Below are 17,486 nucleotides of genomic sequence, written 5' to 3' on the forward strand. Positions count from 1 at the left end.
TGCAGCAGACGGAGGTAGTGTAAAATGGGAGACCTCTCAGATTTTCAAAGAGGGCAAATTGTTGGTGCGCGGTTATGTGGAGTGAGTGTGACGGCAGTGGCTACTGTATTAGGTGTGTCGCGTGGTACAGTGTCGAAGGTGATGACGGCCTACACAACACACGGTGAAACCACATCGGGGAAGCGGAACAGTGGGCGGAAGAAAATCATGAGTGACAGGTCACGAAGGGTATTAAAGCGCATTGTTACGCAGAACCGTCGTGCCACTGCGGAGCAAGTGACGGAGGAACTCAATCAACACCTCCCCCACCCTGTTTCGACAATCACAGTCTGCCGTGATTTACATGACATGAACTTAATCGGTCGGGTTGCACGGGCCAAACCGCTCATCAGGGACCATAACGCTTTCGCACGCCGCAAATGATGCTGCGACCATGCAACTTGGACCGTTGAGGACTGGAAACGTGTGATATGGTCGGATGAGTCATCCTTCACCCTATTCCCAACCACGGGCCGTGTTTATGTGTGGAGAACGCCCAAAGAAGCTTATGATCTGCAGTGTCTCCGCCCAACTGTGAAACATGGCGGCGGCTCGGTGATGCTGTGGGCCGCCATATCATGGTTTTCATTGGGTCCTGTGGTCACACTCAACGGACGAATCACTGCCAACGATTATGTCGCAATTTTAGGAGACCACTTGCATCCTATGGTCCGGATGTTGTTCCCGGACAATAACGCCATCTTCCAGGATGATAACGTACTCATTCACACAGCTGGCGTTGTTGCAGCGTGGTTTGAGGAACATCGGGATAAAGTTCAACACCTCCCCTGGCCCACCCGATCCGCAGATCTCAACATAATTGAACATCTGTGGTCCGTCTTGGAAACACGATTCCGGCGACGATTTCCACCTCCATCCTCTCTCACAGAACTGGCCGATGCCCTGCACGAGGAATGGTGTAAAATTCCACTTGCTCTATGTGTCCATCCCACGTCGCATCAAGGCTGTTCTGAAGGCGAAAGGTGGCCCGACTCCATATTAATCTGGTAAGTTGCAATTTCGTTCAGGTGTTTCCATTTTTCTGATCACCATCTGTATATATATATATATATATATATATATATATATATATATATATATTCAGTATAACAGGCTTCAACGATAAGCGTGCTAATCATTCTACCATTCAAGAATCCTTGAAAAGTTCATTATTGACACTTTTTTCTTACTTTATAGGTTCTCGATGATTGTATCTTCGAAAATCAAACTAAAGAAAAAATGAAGAAAGTATTCCTTCCAAAGGCAGTTTGTACTAGGAATTTAGACTTAGCATCCAGAAAACTTTGTCCGCAGTTAAAGCACTTTGTAGCTTTCTCCAGCGTTAGCTGTGGCCGAGGAAACCCAGGTCAAAGCAATTATGGAATGGCGAACTCTGTAATGGAAAGGATCTGCGAGCAAAGACGTGAAGATGGCTTCCCTGGTCTTGCAATCCAGTGGGGAGCCGTGGGAGATGTTGGGATGGTTGCTGCTATGCAAGGCGACAAGGAACTGGAGATTGGTGGAACGTGGCCTCAAAAGATACAGTCATGTCTTGAAGTGCTGGACAAATTTCTAAACCAACCGCATCCAGTTGTTTCCAGTATGGTCGTCTCTGAGAAGGTTAATAAAAGTAAAGAGAAGACCGATGATCCTGTTACTGCTGTTGCAAACATACTTGGTAATAAATGAGTTAAATATTGTTCTTAGAAGAGAATTTCCTAATTAAGTTATTTAATATATATCCAATGAGACATCATAATGAAATGAAATATAATAATATTTCTAGTTTAAGCAATCCAGCTGTTTTCGTATAAGTTTCACATTTCTTAAAGTTGTCAGATAAGATCGCAATTAATTTATGTATCATAGTTTTTGAAATGTTTTTAGATAACTTTTCTATCATTTTTTTGAAAAGATCTATCCGGTTTGTCATAAGGACCAGACTGTATCGTGATCAGGTCAAAAGTCACGTTGCGTGCTAAATCTAGTCCGGAGATACCAAATCCAGATGTGAGATATTTCAAGCACGTAACCTTTGAGTGGGACGTCCTGGGTAATTCACAGAAGATGCCTACTTTATCATTATTGTTGATTTTACTCAAACAATTTGACTTTGGACAATATTCTATACATATTTACCTTACATGCTATACATCATTTTTAAGCTCTTCATTATGCCTTTGCAATAAGCTTTCAATTAGCCATCTCCTTATTATAGTTTTTGAGATATGTGGAGGACTTCATTGTTTTCATTAATTTATCATTGACCTTAATGTTCATGTTTCGTGATTTTTTATTATGTTCCATCCATTTTAGAACAATTTGTTTTCGGAATATAGAAACTACATGTACATAGTTACTTCTACATTTGAGCTGAATTTCAGCCATCACCCTCTTTTGGTTTTTGAGATAAGTAGAGGAATTATTTGTTTTTCATTGATTTCTCATTGACATTAATGTTAATATTTCGTGCTTTTTGACTATGTTCCATCTATTTTTGGACCATTTAATTTTGGAATATAAAATCTGCGTCGTTTTTTCTACATTTGAGCTGAATTTCAACCATCTTCTTCTTTTGGTTTTTGAGATATGGGGAGAAATGATTTTTTTCCACTGATTTCATTGATTGGACATTAATGTTCATGTTTCGTGCTTTTTGACTATGTTCTATCCGCTTTAGAACCATTTGATTTTAGAATATAAAATCTGCATAGTTTCTTCTACATTTGAGCTGAATTTCAGTCATCTTCTTCTTTTGCTTTTTGAGATAAGTGGAGAAATGATTTTTTTTCATTGATTTCATTGATTGGACATTAATGTTCATGTTTCGTGCTTTTTGACTATGTTCTATCCGCTTTAGAACCATTTGATTTTAGAATATAAAATCTGCATAGTTTCTTCTACATTTGAGCTGAATTTCAGTCATCTTCTTCTTTTGCTTTTTGAGATAAGTGGAGAAATGATTTTTTTTCATTGATTTCATTGATTGGACATTAATGTTCATGTTTCTGCTTTTTGATTATGTTCTATCCGCTTTAGAACCATTTGATTTTGGAATATAGAATTTGTATAGTTTCTTCTACATTTGAGCTGAACTCCAGTCATCTTCTTCCTTTGGTTTTTGAGATAAGTGGAGGAATTATTTGTTTTTCATTGATTTCTCATTGACATTAATGTTAATCTTTCGTGCTTTTTGACTATATTCCATCTATTTTTGGATCATTTGATTTTGGAATATAGAAATTGTATAGTTTCTTCTACATTTGAGCTGAATTTCAATCATCTTCTTCTTTTGGTTTTTGAGATAAGTGGAGAAATGATTTTTTTCCACTGATTTCATTGATTGGACATTAATGTTCATGTTTCGTGCTTTTTGACCATGTTCTATCTGGTTTAGAACCATTTAGTTTTGGAATATAAAATCTGCGTCATTTCTTCTACACTTGAGCTGAATTTCAGTCATCTTCCTCTTATGGTTTTTGAGATAAGTGAAGGAATTATTTGTTTTCCATTGTTTTCTCACTGACATTAATGCTCATGTTTCATGGTTTTACTATGTTTCATTCATTTTAGGACAATTTGCATTACCGTCTTTATAACTTCGATGAGTGAAGACAGTTGTTTAAATTCATGTTCTATTTTAACTGATGCCGATTGGCGCTTGCCATCCTGTAATAGTTTTCTTGTCTTTCCATTACAGCAAGAATTAACGGACTTCGTTCATTGCTAATTACTTTCTTATGTACAGAATAAAAATATTACCGGTAAAACTGAAAAGACCATATATGCGCGCATAAACACTGAACGCCAAAATGTAAACCAACCTTGAGACTTTGTAGTTAATGCCTTTCAAATATAAAATTTAGGTTTCACCTTTTAGGTAATCGTTTCACTTAGAAAAATATTTTACAAATAAGAAGTGTAATCATATTCGAAGACTAGTATTAACTGTTATCTGCTCTTTACCGTTACGTCATTATTACTATTCATCAAAGTTGCAAACTGTTGAATTAAAATTATAGTAATTACCTAACTCGTTATGCTGTAAATAATTCGCTTGGTTAGAATTATGTCTTTCCGTAAATCACTTTATATGTTAAATTGATATTATAACAGTTCAGATGAACAGTTCATAATATGATACAAACAATCTTTATATTTTAGGAATTAAAGATCTCTCTAAAGTCAGTGGAGAAACAGTTCTCACTGAATTGGGAATGGATTCCTTACTTGGAGCAGAAATCAAGCAACTTTTGGAAAGAGACTATGGATTATTTCTAACAGTAGCTGATATGAAAGCTCTAACGTTTTTCAAATTAAGAGAATTATCAAAAACTGCTTCTAAACAGGAGAAAAATGCTCAACAAAGTCCTACTGTAAATAGTCAATATCTTATTAAAATAATTCAAGAAATATACTTGAATGCAGACATCTTAGTTAAGCTGCCTTCTGGCGACAGTAGTGTAAATTCTGAAACAATTGTCTTTTGTGTACCTGGAATTGATGGAGTGACAAGTAGGTTCCACGATTTAAGTAAAAAGATCACTAGAGCTGTCTACTGTATACAATGTACTAAAGATACTCCTACCTCATCAATTGAAGATATAGCAAATTTTAACATTATGGTATGTACTTTGTACGATTTATTTACTAGATTCAATATAGAAACAAAATCCAATATACTATTCTGTGTTTTATTAGCTATTTAAATAACATTGTACTAAAAATTATATGGACGCATGAAAGGATGATTCAAATTAACAAGAAATTAGCTACTTATCAATTAATCCTCCCTTGAGAAGTCTAAATATTTTTCAAACGTTTCGGAACTCGAAGCTGGTTCCATCCTCACTGGCAAGGTGAAAAGGATTAAAACGGATAGGAGATAAAAGGTGTGAAACAAGGAATACATACTACTAAATAAATAAATAAATGTAACATAAAGAATGTATCCTGAATTGTCACGAGCAAGCAAAGTGCAAAAAGGAGTGAAATGAATCGAAGGAAGCACAGTGTCTATATTGCGTCACTATTGCCAGATTCAAACTATGCATAGAGAGTAACCAAATTTTATCAATGTTGCCAGTATCTACATTCAAAGCAGGTTTGTATTTATGAATAAAGAATAATTCTTTAATCTCCCTTGTTTCTTTGTTTTTGCTAAAACTATTGCATTAACCTGCTTTATATTATGTGTATACTGTTTTAAATTGAAGTGCAAATTCCAATATGTCCTCTTTTCGTGACTTTTTTGATTGTCTAATATGTTCTTGCTCTGTTCGTGACAGTTCAGGGCTCATTCTTTACGTTTCATTCATTTATTTAGTAATATGTATTCCTTGTTTCATACCTTTTATCTCCTATCCGTTTTAATCCTTTTTATCTTGCCACTCAGGACGGAACCAGCTTCGATTTCCGAAATGTTTGCAAAATATTTAGACTTCCCAAAGGAGGATTCATTTGTAAGTAGCCGATTTCTTTTTAACATTGTACTAGTTTAATTTCATATAAATTGTTATTATTATTATTGGGATTATTGTTATTGGCATTTAGTTTAAAACGGGGCAGAAGAAAAGTTTGACATTTGGCGAAAAACATTATGCGACTTAAATCCCACTCTTAAGAAATTGATTACTAATATTTCATTAGTATTTAAGAAAATAAAGTTTCAAGTGTTGAACCATTTGAAATATGAAAGGGAAATTGTATTCGAATACGAAAGCAAACATTGTGTCGTAGAAAACAAAATAGTAATCCTCATTTTGTACTAGAAAAGAAAGCACGTACCGTGATTCCAAATATTAGATATTTATGATTTTATCAATGTTTGTTTGGTGCCTATTAAGTGTTCTTCGTTTCAATACTACAATGTAACGACTTTTTAAATCAGGGAATTTAATGAAAACAAAATTAAAGCAACTATTAAGCATAAAATCAATGTGCTTACTTCTGTAAACGACATGATTGTTGTTAAAATTCCACTGTTATTCTTTCATTGTCTCAAATTATTTCCTAAAGTAGATTAAAAATTATTTTTACGACAGTGATAACTGTTGATGGTAGTTTAATCCGAAATTTCTTAACTTGTTTGTATGGAAAGGAGTGTCAAAATTATTAAGTCTGTTGAAGTTTAGCACATCGCTAACTGCATTTATACTTCAGTTTTTCGAAATAGACGTATCTCGTACTTTTTTATATTGGAACTTCCAGATTTCACGGAAGTTATTATGGCAACACTAAGAGAAAGGAAAGCAATATATTTGCTAAGGAACCGGGTTTGGGTACAAAACCTCGCGGACCAAAACCTCGCCTCCCAAAACCTCGCGGCCCAAAATCTCGCCAGGCCGAAACCTCGCCTGGCCAAAACCTCGCCGCCCAAAACCTCGCGGGACAATATCTCGCCGGGCCAAAACCCCGCCTGGCCAAAACCTCGCCGCCCAAAACGTCGCGGGCCAAAATCTCGCCGGGCCAAAACCTCGCCACCCAAAATCTCGCGGGCCAAAGTCTCGCCGGGCCAAAACCTCGCGCCCCAAAATCTCGTCAGACCAAAATGTAAATGTTCCAACAGATGATAAGGATGACGGTATAAAAGACGCTGTTTCAGAAGTATCACGGGTATTTGACCAAGTCCCGCGATACCATATGAAAATTCTATTTCTGTATTAGAGGATTTCAATGTGAAGGTAGGGCGACAGGATGTTTTTAAACTGGTTATAGGGAAAGAAAGTCTGCATAAAGAAAGTAATGATAACTAACGAGGTTAGTTTCGTGAACTTTGGAACATCCAAAAAAACTTAAAATTTTAACAAAAATCTAATAATGTTTATGAAAATATGAAACAATATATAAGTTTTTACGACGTCCCTTGATTATGTCCTATAGGTTAAAGGAGACGTAGATGACCAGGATGAAGGAAATGATCGAATAAAGAAAGTGGGAGGAAACGGGAATAACCCGAGAAAGCCCACGCACACGATGTTTTGTATCTTATTATTATTATTATTATTATTATTATTATTATTATTATTATTTGTAATGTGGAATTGCATATTAGGAAACACATTGGGTAAATTTTAAAGAAAAGTTTCATTCACGGCGAGGTTTTGGCACGGCAAGATTTTGGGCGGCGAGGTTTTGGCCCGGCGAGATTTTGTCCCGCGAGGTTTTGGGCGGCGAGGTTTTGGCCACGCGAGGTTTTGGGCGGCGAGGTTTTGGCCACGCGAGGTTTTGGCCCGGCGAGGTTTTGGCCACGCGAGGTTTTGGGCGGCGAGGTTTTGGCCACGCGAGGTTTTGGGCCGGCGAGATTTTGTCCCGCGAAGTTTTGGCCGGCAAGATTTTGGGCGGCGATGTTTCGGCCGCGAGATTTTGTCCGTATACCAGGGAACCGGTATATTATAGGCAACAATGATAAGTGTTTGAGACAATGGGCATTCTTAATAACTGCTCCGGCCTCAGCACAAAATTAAAATATTCAATTATTTGATATTTTGATAAGGCCTCTGATCTACCCACAATGAACATTTGGTAAGTTCTACAAAACTTCCGTAATGCATAATCTGACATATATCATTCAGAAAATGGGAGCGACTGCCCGCCCTTATTCCACAACGCGTCTGCCTACCTCTGATTGTGCTCTGACATATTGTGTCACTCCGCTAAATATGGAAGAAAATATTTCTGACAACTTAAATGATATTCTTCATACAGAAAAGCTTTCATCGATGTACTTTTGTAGTTTTCCTAACTACTAGTTTTATAGTTCACTTCGCAAGTTATGATAAAGAACTCTTTCAGAGTTCGAAATATAGTGTCAATGCCATAAAATTAAAGAGTTGTAAGTATGAAATTTTCTAAGTTAATTAGTAATCAAATTATTTAAGTTTCATTCTTCAGTTTTCAAATTTCTTTTTTTCATTTATTGCCTTTCTATTTGTTATATATACACACTTATTTAAAAAGGCGGGAATTGGCAAAATTATTGCTTTTATCACATCTTAGCAAATATTGTACCACACAATTTTTTTCCAATAACTATTATAGTGCTTGAAATATTATTTATAAAAAATGTAATCACTATTCATAATCTTCTTGATTCACTAATCATGGTACAGACTTTTAATTTTTATTTTTCCTTTACTTGGTGTTGTTTAAAATATAATTGTAGATATTTACTTTTAATTCAATTTAATTTTAGCTAGGGAACATTATGCATCCACGCAAGAGATCGATCGTGTGGAATGTAACTGACAGTCCTTTGATTATTCACACCTTAGGTAGAAAGGGAATCCAGAATAGGGTTGCCAGACGTCCCGGTTTTCAATGAAAGAATTAATTGTCCCGAGAAAAGCTTTCAGGACGCCTGTTTGTCCCGGTTTTCGTTCTTCAGATTGAAAAAAAAAATCAACCTGAAAGAACTAGTGTGTCTTATCTAGAAACGGGAGGTTTACGGAAGATTTGTGTAGCTTATTACTTTTATTTAACAACAAGTTTCAAAATCACATCCATTCTTTCGTCCTATGGCTTGTTTTTAGGTTTTAGAAGGGGAAAAAGTATTTCAAATATATTCAAGAGGGGGATGGGAGAGTGTGTCGTAATTCGCGTAATATTTAGGATCTGTTAAACAGAACAAATTGTAGTTCGGAATAAGGGACGCCAGGCAGCTCTTCTTATGTTACTTTACATCCCTTGTGTTGCTTCATTTGTGTTGTAAAATGAACTGAAAAAATTTGATTAGCAAACTGGGAAAGACAGATAATTAATTGATTCTGACCAAATGAGTAGGAACTCTGACCTTATATATAGCCTGAGATTAGTGTCCCGAATCCAGAATTGATTTTTGAAACTACTTGTCGATTTAAGAAAAGTTTAAGTATACTTTTCTTCAATTGCATCTTACTCCATTAAGTTGATATACACATTAAAATATAATTTTAATTTCTAATTTCCCAGCATATAGACGAGTTTCACAAAAATAAGCCTTACTATTTCGTTGGACACTCTTATGGCGGAGTTATTGCGCTAGAAATGGCTCTTCAGTTGCAGAAAATGGGATGTTTAGTGAGCCTAACATTACTGGATGGAGCTCTCTGTCATCTTAAGACATATTACCGTCATATGTATATGGATAACAGTACGACAGTGGATGATGACCTCCTGCAGATTAATGTACTAACGCATATAGCAAGGTCCCATACTACATACAACATTGAAGAGGTATATTATTTCATTTCATGTATAGTGTACTATATGCTGTAGAAAAGGTCTAAGTATTTATTATCCTTTAAGAGTGATATCATTAATGCTTAACCCATCATTTTCTTACCGAAATATTATGTTTTTCAGTCAAATTTTTCTTGTACAGAGAAAGGTTTAGAAAACTCAAAATTCTGTTAAATGGGATACGTATAATATATAATTGATTTCAATGACTGTCCTCAATCTATAAAAATTAATTTTCTCTTAACCTTCGGACTACCAATGGGGTGTACTTTGTGCCCACCTCAGTATATTTTTGTAATTACTTTTCTAATCTTTTCTATAAGATTGTAAGAAAATATGTTATGCTCAGCATGTTTAACTAAAGCGTATACTTTACGGTAGTTCAAATTCAACGTTAGTGTGTCTCATAAAATTTGCTAATTTTAGATGGTGGGTACAAAGTTACCCCCTGTGATTGACATTTAGAAGTGTCACTTCTAGATGGCAGCATAATAAATAGCTCTTAGTCTTATGCCGTGTACTATTCACTTTCAGTTACTGTAGACTTTTGTGAGAGTTTCTAATTTGTTTCTTTTGCAAGATATATTTAATCTTAACAGGTGGGCACAAAATGACCCCCCTTCCCTGGTGGTTACAAAAAATACCGAGGTACCGCGAGTACGAGGTAGTGCAAGGGTTAATACAAAATCTGAAAAAAATGAAATAAAATCTTTAAGTTTTACGTCCCACGGTTATGCCGGTTAGGCTAAAGGAGACGGTGATGATGAGAGATGAGTGAAATGGTGGAATGAAGAAAGTGGGAGGAAACGGGAGAACCCCGAGAAAACCCACGAGCACGGTGTGTGTCCACCACAAAGTCCACACGACGCGAGCTGGGATAGAACCAGGGACCCCAAGCACCGGAGGTGAATGCTCTACCACTGAGCCACCCCCTAATACAAAATCTGAAACGAAAGTAACATAAAGGTAAAAACTTGAGAGAAAATTGAAGAACATGGGGCCATTGTGGCTCAGTAGTGGAGCACTCACCTCTGATAAGATGGGTTTCTGTTTCGATTCCAGCTATATGTTAAGTATGAGGTGGACAACATCGTGTTTGTGATTTCCTCGGAGTTCTTCCTTTTCCCGCTATATTCTTATTTCACTAATTACAAAAACTTTTTAATACAGAATATGTGATAGGAGTAAAAGGGATTTAAGAAAGATAGTATTAAGAATTCAATCAACTCGATTCAAGGTATTTTTCTGTCAATTTGAGGTAAGAATGGCATAATATATCTGAGTAATCTAATTATAGATACTCCGCACATAACAAAGGAAACTGTGCTCATTACTATGAAAAAATTAAATGAAAGTTTTACGTCCCACCATTATGCTGGCTAGGCTAAAGGAGACTGTGACGTTGAGAAATCAATGAAATGGTGGAATGAAGAAAATGGGAGGAAACGGGAGAACCCCGACAAAACCCACTCACACGGTGTTTGTCCACCACAAAGCTCACTTGGCGTGAGCTGGGATCGAACCAAGGACCCCATGCACCAGAGGTGAATGCTCTACCACTGAGACACCGCGGCCCTAATTACTATGAAATAATTTGAGAGAAAGAAACTAATACAAGAAATCTTATTTCAAATTAGTGATTGTAAAAGTTGAACAATGGAATGAGCATATCAAACTAAAGAAGTTAGTGTGTATGGAAATTTAGTTTCCGGTGCCTAGATATTATATATATATATATCTATAAATGAAAATGAAAATGTTTGTGACTTTGCAATGCGTGAACCACCCGACCGATCTTGATGAAATTTTCAATATAGATAAGGTTTGAGTCTGGTAGTGTTTTTATCATTTCACTTTCACAGTACAACGTACGGGAGGGGGAAGGGGATATATATATAACTTAATAACTCTTGAATCAGAAGATCGATATCGATCAAATTTGCACATTCGGGCCTGGGATGGTTTTTATTATTTCACTTTCATGATGCAACTTAGGGGAGGAGGAGATATTTTAAAATGATCAAAAATGACCAATATCAGTGTCGAATCCATAGTTTTTGGGATCGCTGAGATGAACAGTGACTCTTCAGATGCCGATTAAATCCATATTTAGCCTCGCAACTTGGGGAAGAGGAATTTATGTATAAATGATCTAAAATGACCGATATTAGTGTCGAATCTATAGTTTTCGGAGATGAGACAATGAGTTGTGCATTTAAAGTTTTTATTTCAACTCAGAGAAGCGGGTAATCAACCCTAGTTATTATTAAAAATCTAAAATGTTATGGAGGAAAGGAATCATGTGGTGAAATTGCGCCTTTAGGAAGAAGAAAAGAGTATTTTGTAAGTCGCTTAGTAAAAGTTATAAAAAATAATAAAGTTTTAAACGAAGAAAAGTCATCAAATGTTTGTCTGGTGTTCTATACTCAATGATTTATTATGATTCAGTTCCCTTATACTTCCTATTGTCATGCTCTATGCTACATTATATTCTTTCATGTTTACAATGAATTTTAGTTGTTAGTGTTGACTATTTACTTTTAGATTCCTCTTTCTCCCCAAAATAAAAACATAATAAAAATAAAAGTATAAAGATCAGAAAAAGGAAATGAAGACATTATAAATATTATCCCGGTATGGTAAAATGAATATTAATTTTAAAGGAAATTGGAGAAATTGAGTCTTGTATTTCACATCATGCCACTTAAGGAAAAGTATGTGTATTTTTTAAGTTGCACAACGAAAAGAACAAAATATAATTGTAGTGAAGAGCTGGGAACAGCACTCTATTTATTTTATGAAAGTTTGCCAATGAAAGACATTATGAAGGTGGAAAAATAGCATCCTTTCAATTCTACGGAACGAAAAATATGATTCTCAATACTGGCTAGTGCACGGAGTAGGATTTTTGATGGAAGAGTATTGGACCTTGACCGCATTACGGTGGTTCGAATTACACCTTAAACTGTATTTTCACGTTACATATAGCTTTGGTACTGAACATCAACAAAAGCAACATGATTCCCAATACATTTCAGCTGCTTTTGCTGCAGCCTTTTTCAATTAGTGAAAAATTACAATAGATTAGAAAAGGTAAGTATAGGAGAGGTGGATATTTAAGTTGAAATTTATTGTGTCATGATTTTTCGTTGCACAGAAAACTTTTTTTTTTTTTAATTTTATTTTTTTTACACAAATTCAAGAATATTTTTGAATCTCTTCGGAAAGTGACAATGCTGAACACCTTGTGAACTAAGTGCTGATTTAGAGGTGATATCACTAACCGCACTTCAGTCTAGTTACAAATGACCCGGTATAAAATGAACCTGCATAATATTCAAGGTGTAAAACGGTAAACAAAATTAAACTGAGGAAGCCTACCGCCAATTTGTTAGCAACTTTGAGAAAACACATTTAAGATGGTGAGACACGGAAAACTTCCCTTCCGTATCTCATCTTCACCGAGCCAAAACTTCCTCAACTGAAATATTCACTAATGTTAGATTATTCTCACAAGTTAATTGTGTGCTTTTTGAAAAACAAGAAGAAGAAGAAGAAGAAGAAGAAAAGAAAGCAGGCTGCGCTCAGTTTGAATGAAGCAGGATTTTTACGAGCCTCTCCTTCCCTCCAATGTCATCACTAAATACTTTTAGTAAAACCTAGCTAAATAGCTTTCTGGTGCTCGAAAATGTAGTATTCAAATATAGTGTTCAAATATGAAGTACGAGAAAACACTATCAAAATTGTAAATAGCGTGCAGACATTTTATAATAAAAGAAAATATAATTAATTATATTTTAGAAAAAAGTCTTTAATTAGTATTCCTCTTAGATGTTTCTTAAGAATTAAAAGTATCATATTTTACGGACTGTAAGACGCACTTTTTTCTTCGAAACATTACTTCCAAAATTCATGTGTGTCTTATACTCGACATTAATATAAAAATGTCTAGTGTTTGATTTAAAATTCCCACCAGTCTTAAAAATGGCCATATATCCGATGCCGCGGGAAATCTATCTCTATCTGGCAACATCGAATTTAACTGTCAGCAGCAGTGCACCGATGCGACGAAAATGAGTTGCGGGGATTCACAAGCTTGTTTGCTAACACTGTCTCCCTCCCGCCCCTTCATCACAAACCCAGAACCACAGACTAGAATATACAGATTATAAACTCTGAGAAACGGTATTTAAAAAGAAAATGCTTAAAAATTAAGGTGGGTCCTATAGTCCATAAAATACGGTAGTTAAATAATAAAGTGAGCATGTTTATCAGATAGGTTTAACCATATTTTTGTTGTTATGTAATTCAACAATATACAATCGTACTGTGTCGTTACCTATAACTGAGTAGATAACTCTAATTTCAGTGTTAAATAAAGTAAGATTTTTTTTTTTTTTTTTTTTTTTTTTTACATAATTCATTTCTGAGTTATAAATAGTGTATAAGAACGTGAGTGAAAGCATAAGTTCGTTTGTTTCAGCTCAAACAAATAAATAAAATAAAAGAGTGAAATGATTATTTCTATCACACATTCACTAAACATTTTTTTACACAGTATTTTTTGATCTTTTAACAGGTAAAACATGAGCTTACTTCTCGTGCTTCGTGGGAAGAACGTGTATTATGGTTTGCTGAGAATGTGCTAAAGCCTCTTCCCTTTTCAACAAGCGACTTAGTACAAACTACGACCATTATATATGAAAGAATAAAAACACTTCTGAAGTACGAATCTCAAACAAAGTTTGATGGCAATGTTACGTTAATTAGGCCGAGTGAAAGCCCAGTTGTTTTAAGTGATGCTGATTCTGAGCTTGATAAGGCAAGATTGAAATCTATACTCTTTATCATTCATTTTAGATACATATATTAAAGCAACATAATAGAATAAGTTTAAGATATGTACATACTTGAACATACGTAGTTGCAGTGCTGTAGTCCTAAAATTTTCAGAGGGTATACGCTGTTTTGTGATCATCTATGATTGTCATAAAATACATAGAAGGCATTTTTAATGAACATTGTAAAACGCATTGTATTAATTCAGCTAAAATATAAAGGCTACATTACTGTTTTATAGTCTAAAAGCATTTCATGCCATCTTCTTGATGACACTTCTTACTTAAATCACCACTTCCAAAGACTCCCACCAACCATTCACGGCACCATTTGATCCATTTCATGCGCTTTACTCCTCTGTCCCGTGGCTCTGCGTTCATGCGTCTTATAACCACAAATCCATTTATCATAAACAGACCATAGTAAAGTTGGCATCAAAAAAGAGCCGTCCATATCCGAGGCTTATCTTTCTACTATGCTTGATCCCAGGTTTTAAATGCCGGGTGATTGGCCCGACACAACCCCCAACCTGGAGGACAAAGCTGATTGCAGTTCCGGAGAACTGGGAAATGGAGACGCACACATCTCGACGCTGGGTTATCATTGGAATCATAGCCTAATTAAATAAATAAATATAAACGAAACAAAAGTAGAAAGTACTATATACGCTTTGAAGCAGAAGGTACACTCTAATGACTAAGATTAAGCAAAGAGTATACGGCATGTACCGCCGTGTACCCTTGACTACATCCCTGCGTAGTTGTGTACATAAACACCGAGGGCTAGACGGAATATAAAGAGATTTTGATAGTTTCGTAGCTTATTTCTGACACGTTTTGAAATAATTTCTATCAAATTTTTATTGATTTCTATCAAAGTTTCTTGAGATTTGACGTAATGAGATTGTAACTGGTTAATATAGTTATAAAAATAAATAAAGTACTGCGTAACTCGAACGCTTTTTTAACATTTTATAGTACGTATCAGTTATGTGCAACAGTCCTGAGATCCTGCAATTCATGAGATATTTGATGGTAAAATACTCGATTTTTGAAAATTTGCAATATTTAAAAATTTCCAAAAAATCAAGTATATGATTCTCAGATCTGAAACTTGTTTGGGACGTTTTCTATTATCAGTCTCTATGTAGACAAAAAATTGAAGATGAGTCTCATTTATTTAGTTACAAGGTTTATTTCTAGGTTTCCAACTCAATGTTCAAAGCTTTTTTTAGAAGTTTTAAAGTACGTCTCAATGTGCACAGAACATAGAATGTTGTCCATTCCATTATCTTTCATATGGTTTTGGTTTGAATTTATTATCTTTAAAACCTAAAAATTTATAGCGTTTAACGGAATCCTGTGAAAAGGACAAAATACACACACGCACCCATACAAAATGGCAGCTACAAACAAACCTGCGCGGCTAAAAAAAAAAAAAAAAAAAAAAAAATGAATACCCGTTTTCAACTCCCTGAATGTGGTACAATCTTTGGTAAAAAAAAAAAAAATAATTAAAAAATAAATAAATTTTGTCAGCAACCTTTGACCTGAAAATTGATTGATTTCATTTGGATTGCCCCATGAGCGAATGAAATTGACTATCGCAGCGAAGTATAAACAAAATTAGACATTATGGACTAAAGTTGATTTCTGAAGCGAAAGGTAAAAATTCTCAGATCGACTAAAGTCGACTTTCGCAGCGAAAGAGTTAATTTTAAAACAATGTAATTAAAATTTTAGGTAAAAGTTCAGCATGATAAATTACTTACGTCAGTTTTTAGTCCATAGTTCGTAGTTCGGTGATATGTTCGGTATACTCTTACTGAAGTGGCTTTATTTTCATGATTACACCTATGATTCATGTTATCTTCCTTATCCTTGTTAATATTTTACTATATCTGAGGTTATTCTGTCTATGGTCTGTTCTGTAGTCTGTAGACAACATATTTCTCGTTTTGTTAGTGTTCACATCTTCAGTTTATGCAAAAAAAAAAAAAAAAAAAAAAAAAAAAAAAAAAAAAAAAAAAGGAAATTCTACTCTTCAGACTGTTATTCAGAATACACTCTAATATAGTTTAATTAATGTATTACTAAAGGAAGTAAAGTTATCGAATTACTTTAGTATGCTTTGTACCTAGTTTTTCCTACTTGTTTTATGTTATTAACTTTTTTCTTTCTTTTTTCCTACAGGTTTGTACGCAGAAGTTAATATTGCATACGGTTGAAGGAAATCATGAAAATATTATGAATAACATCAAGGCTGCTGATATAATTAATGAAGATATTCAAAGGTTTAATAAGAGATATTCTGAGATGAAGAAGTGCAATTAAAAAAAAAAAACAAAAAAAAAAGTTAAAATGTTAATTTGTTAAAATAGGCTAAGGAGTATAATAAAGTTATTTTCGGAATGGTACAGAATTGTTTGTTTATTTTTTGAAAACTATACTTGTTCTTTTTGTTGCAGTATCTTCTCAAAATCCATACTATCTTCTTAACACAGTTTTCATTTTTAGTCTTGTTCTTCACTTTACACTTTTTCTATCAAACTATCAATGACAAGGAGATTTATAAATAGTATCAGTTGTACCGAACTCTTCCAATCTGAATCAATCCTGGCATGATGGTATACTTCTATACAAGCTACAGCTTCTCTCTATACAGTAGGCTTGTATGCAAGCTTGTAAAATATTACAGTATGCAGGTGTTTGCGTATTCAAATTTTCTCAGACATATTTGAATTGAATTGAAAAAGGCTTTATTCAAGCGGGCGAGGTTCTGTATATTGCTGCTCTACCACCTAACCCTTATCAAGGAAATACATTCAGTTATACAAACAAGATACAATCAATCGAATACAAAAATACGGTGATATACAAAAAAGTATTCATTACGATGATAAAAAAGAAAAGAAAAAAGTGGTACTTTTAATAACACATACACACACACAAATACTACAAGTGAAGAAAGAAGAAAAAAAAGGAATAATGAAAAAAAGCATACAAATACAAACATGAAAACGAAAACAAGCCGATAAATAACCGACAAAATATGATTTGCTTGTCATTGAAAATGGGAGGGGGGATGAAATATTTCTACAATGCAGATTATTTAATAAAAGAAAGTGTAGCAAGTCAAGTCTGGTTTCACTTACGTGTTTGAAGCGATAGAATACAAATCATGGGTACCTGAACTTAAATTTTGTTGGCTGAGTAAATACATTTTTAATTTTTTCTTGAAGGAATTAAATGTTTTAGCTTCTTTTACTACATTTTTTAGATCATTCTATCATCTTGGAGCTAATACTGAAAATCACGCAGTGGTTTGCTTGAGTCTATGGTGTGAAATATCAAACATATTTCTTTTGCGTGTTAAGTGAGTGTGAATAG

The 17,486-nt window shown here is 34.7% G+C and overlaps 1 protein-coding gene across 1 annotated transcript in view; it reads left to right on the forward strand.

The window, feature by feature from the left end:
* Positions 1-16,506, forward strand: part of LOC145679053 (fatty acid synthase-like) — a 99,560-nt gene extending 83,054 nt beyond the window's left edge. Inside the window, exons 20-24 of the mRNA XM_081749651.1 lie at positions 1,237-1,717; positions 4,204-4,664; positions 8,989-9,252; positions 13,838-14,080; positions 16,290-16,506. Of these exons, the coding sequence (XP_081605777.1) occupies positions 1,237-1,717; positions 4,204-4,664; positions 8,989-9,252; positions 13,838-14,080; positions 16,290-16,430 (1,590 nt within the window). The 3' untranslated portion in view covers positions 16,431-16,506. The remainder of the gene's footprint in view (positions 1-1,236; positions 1,718-4,203; positions 4,665-8,988; positions 9,253-13,837; positions 14,081-16,289) is intronic.
* Positions 16,507-17,486: the final 980 nt, after the last annotated feature.

The sequence above is a fragment of the Thermobia domestica genome, chromosome 2, assembly GCF_964235325.1.
Source record: "Thermobia domestica chromosome 2, izTheDome1.hap1.1, whole genome shotgun sequence".
In the NCBI taxonomy this organism is placed as follows: domain Eukaryota; kingdom Metazoa; phylum Arthropoda; class Insecta; order Zygentoma; family Lepismatidae; genus Thermobia; species Thermobia domestica.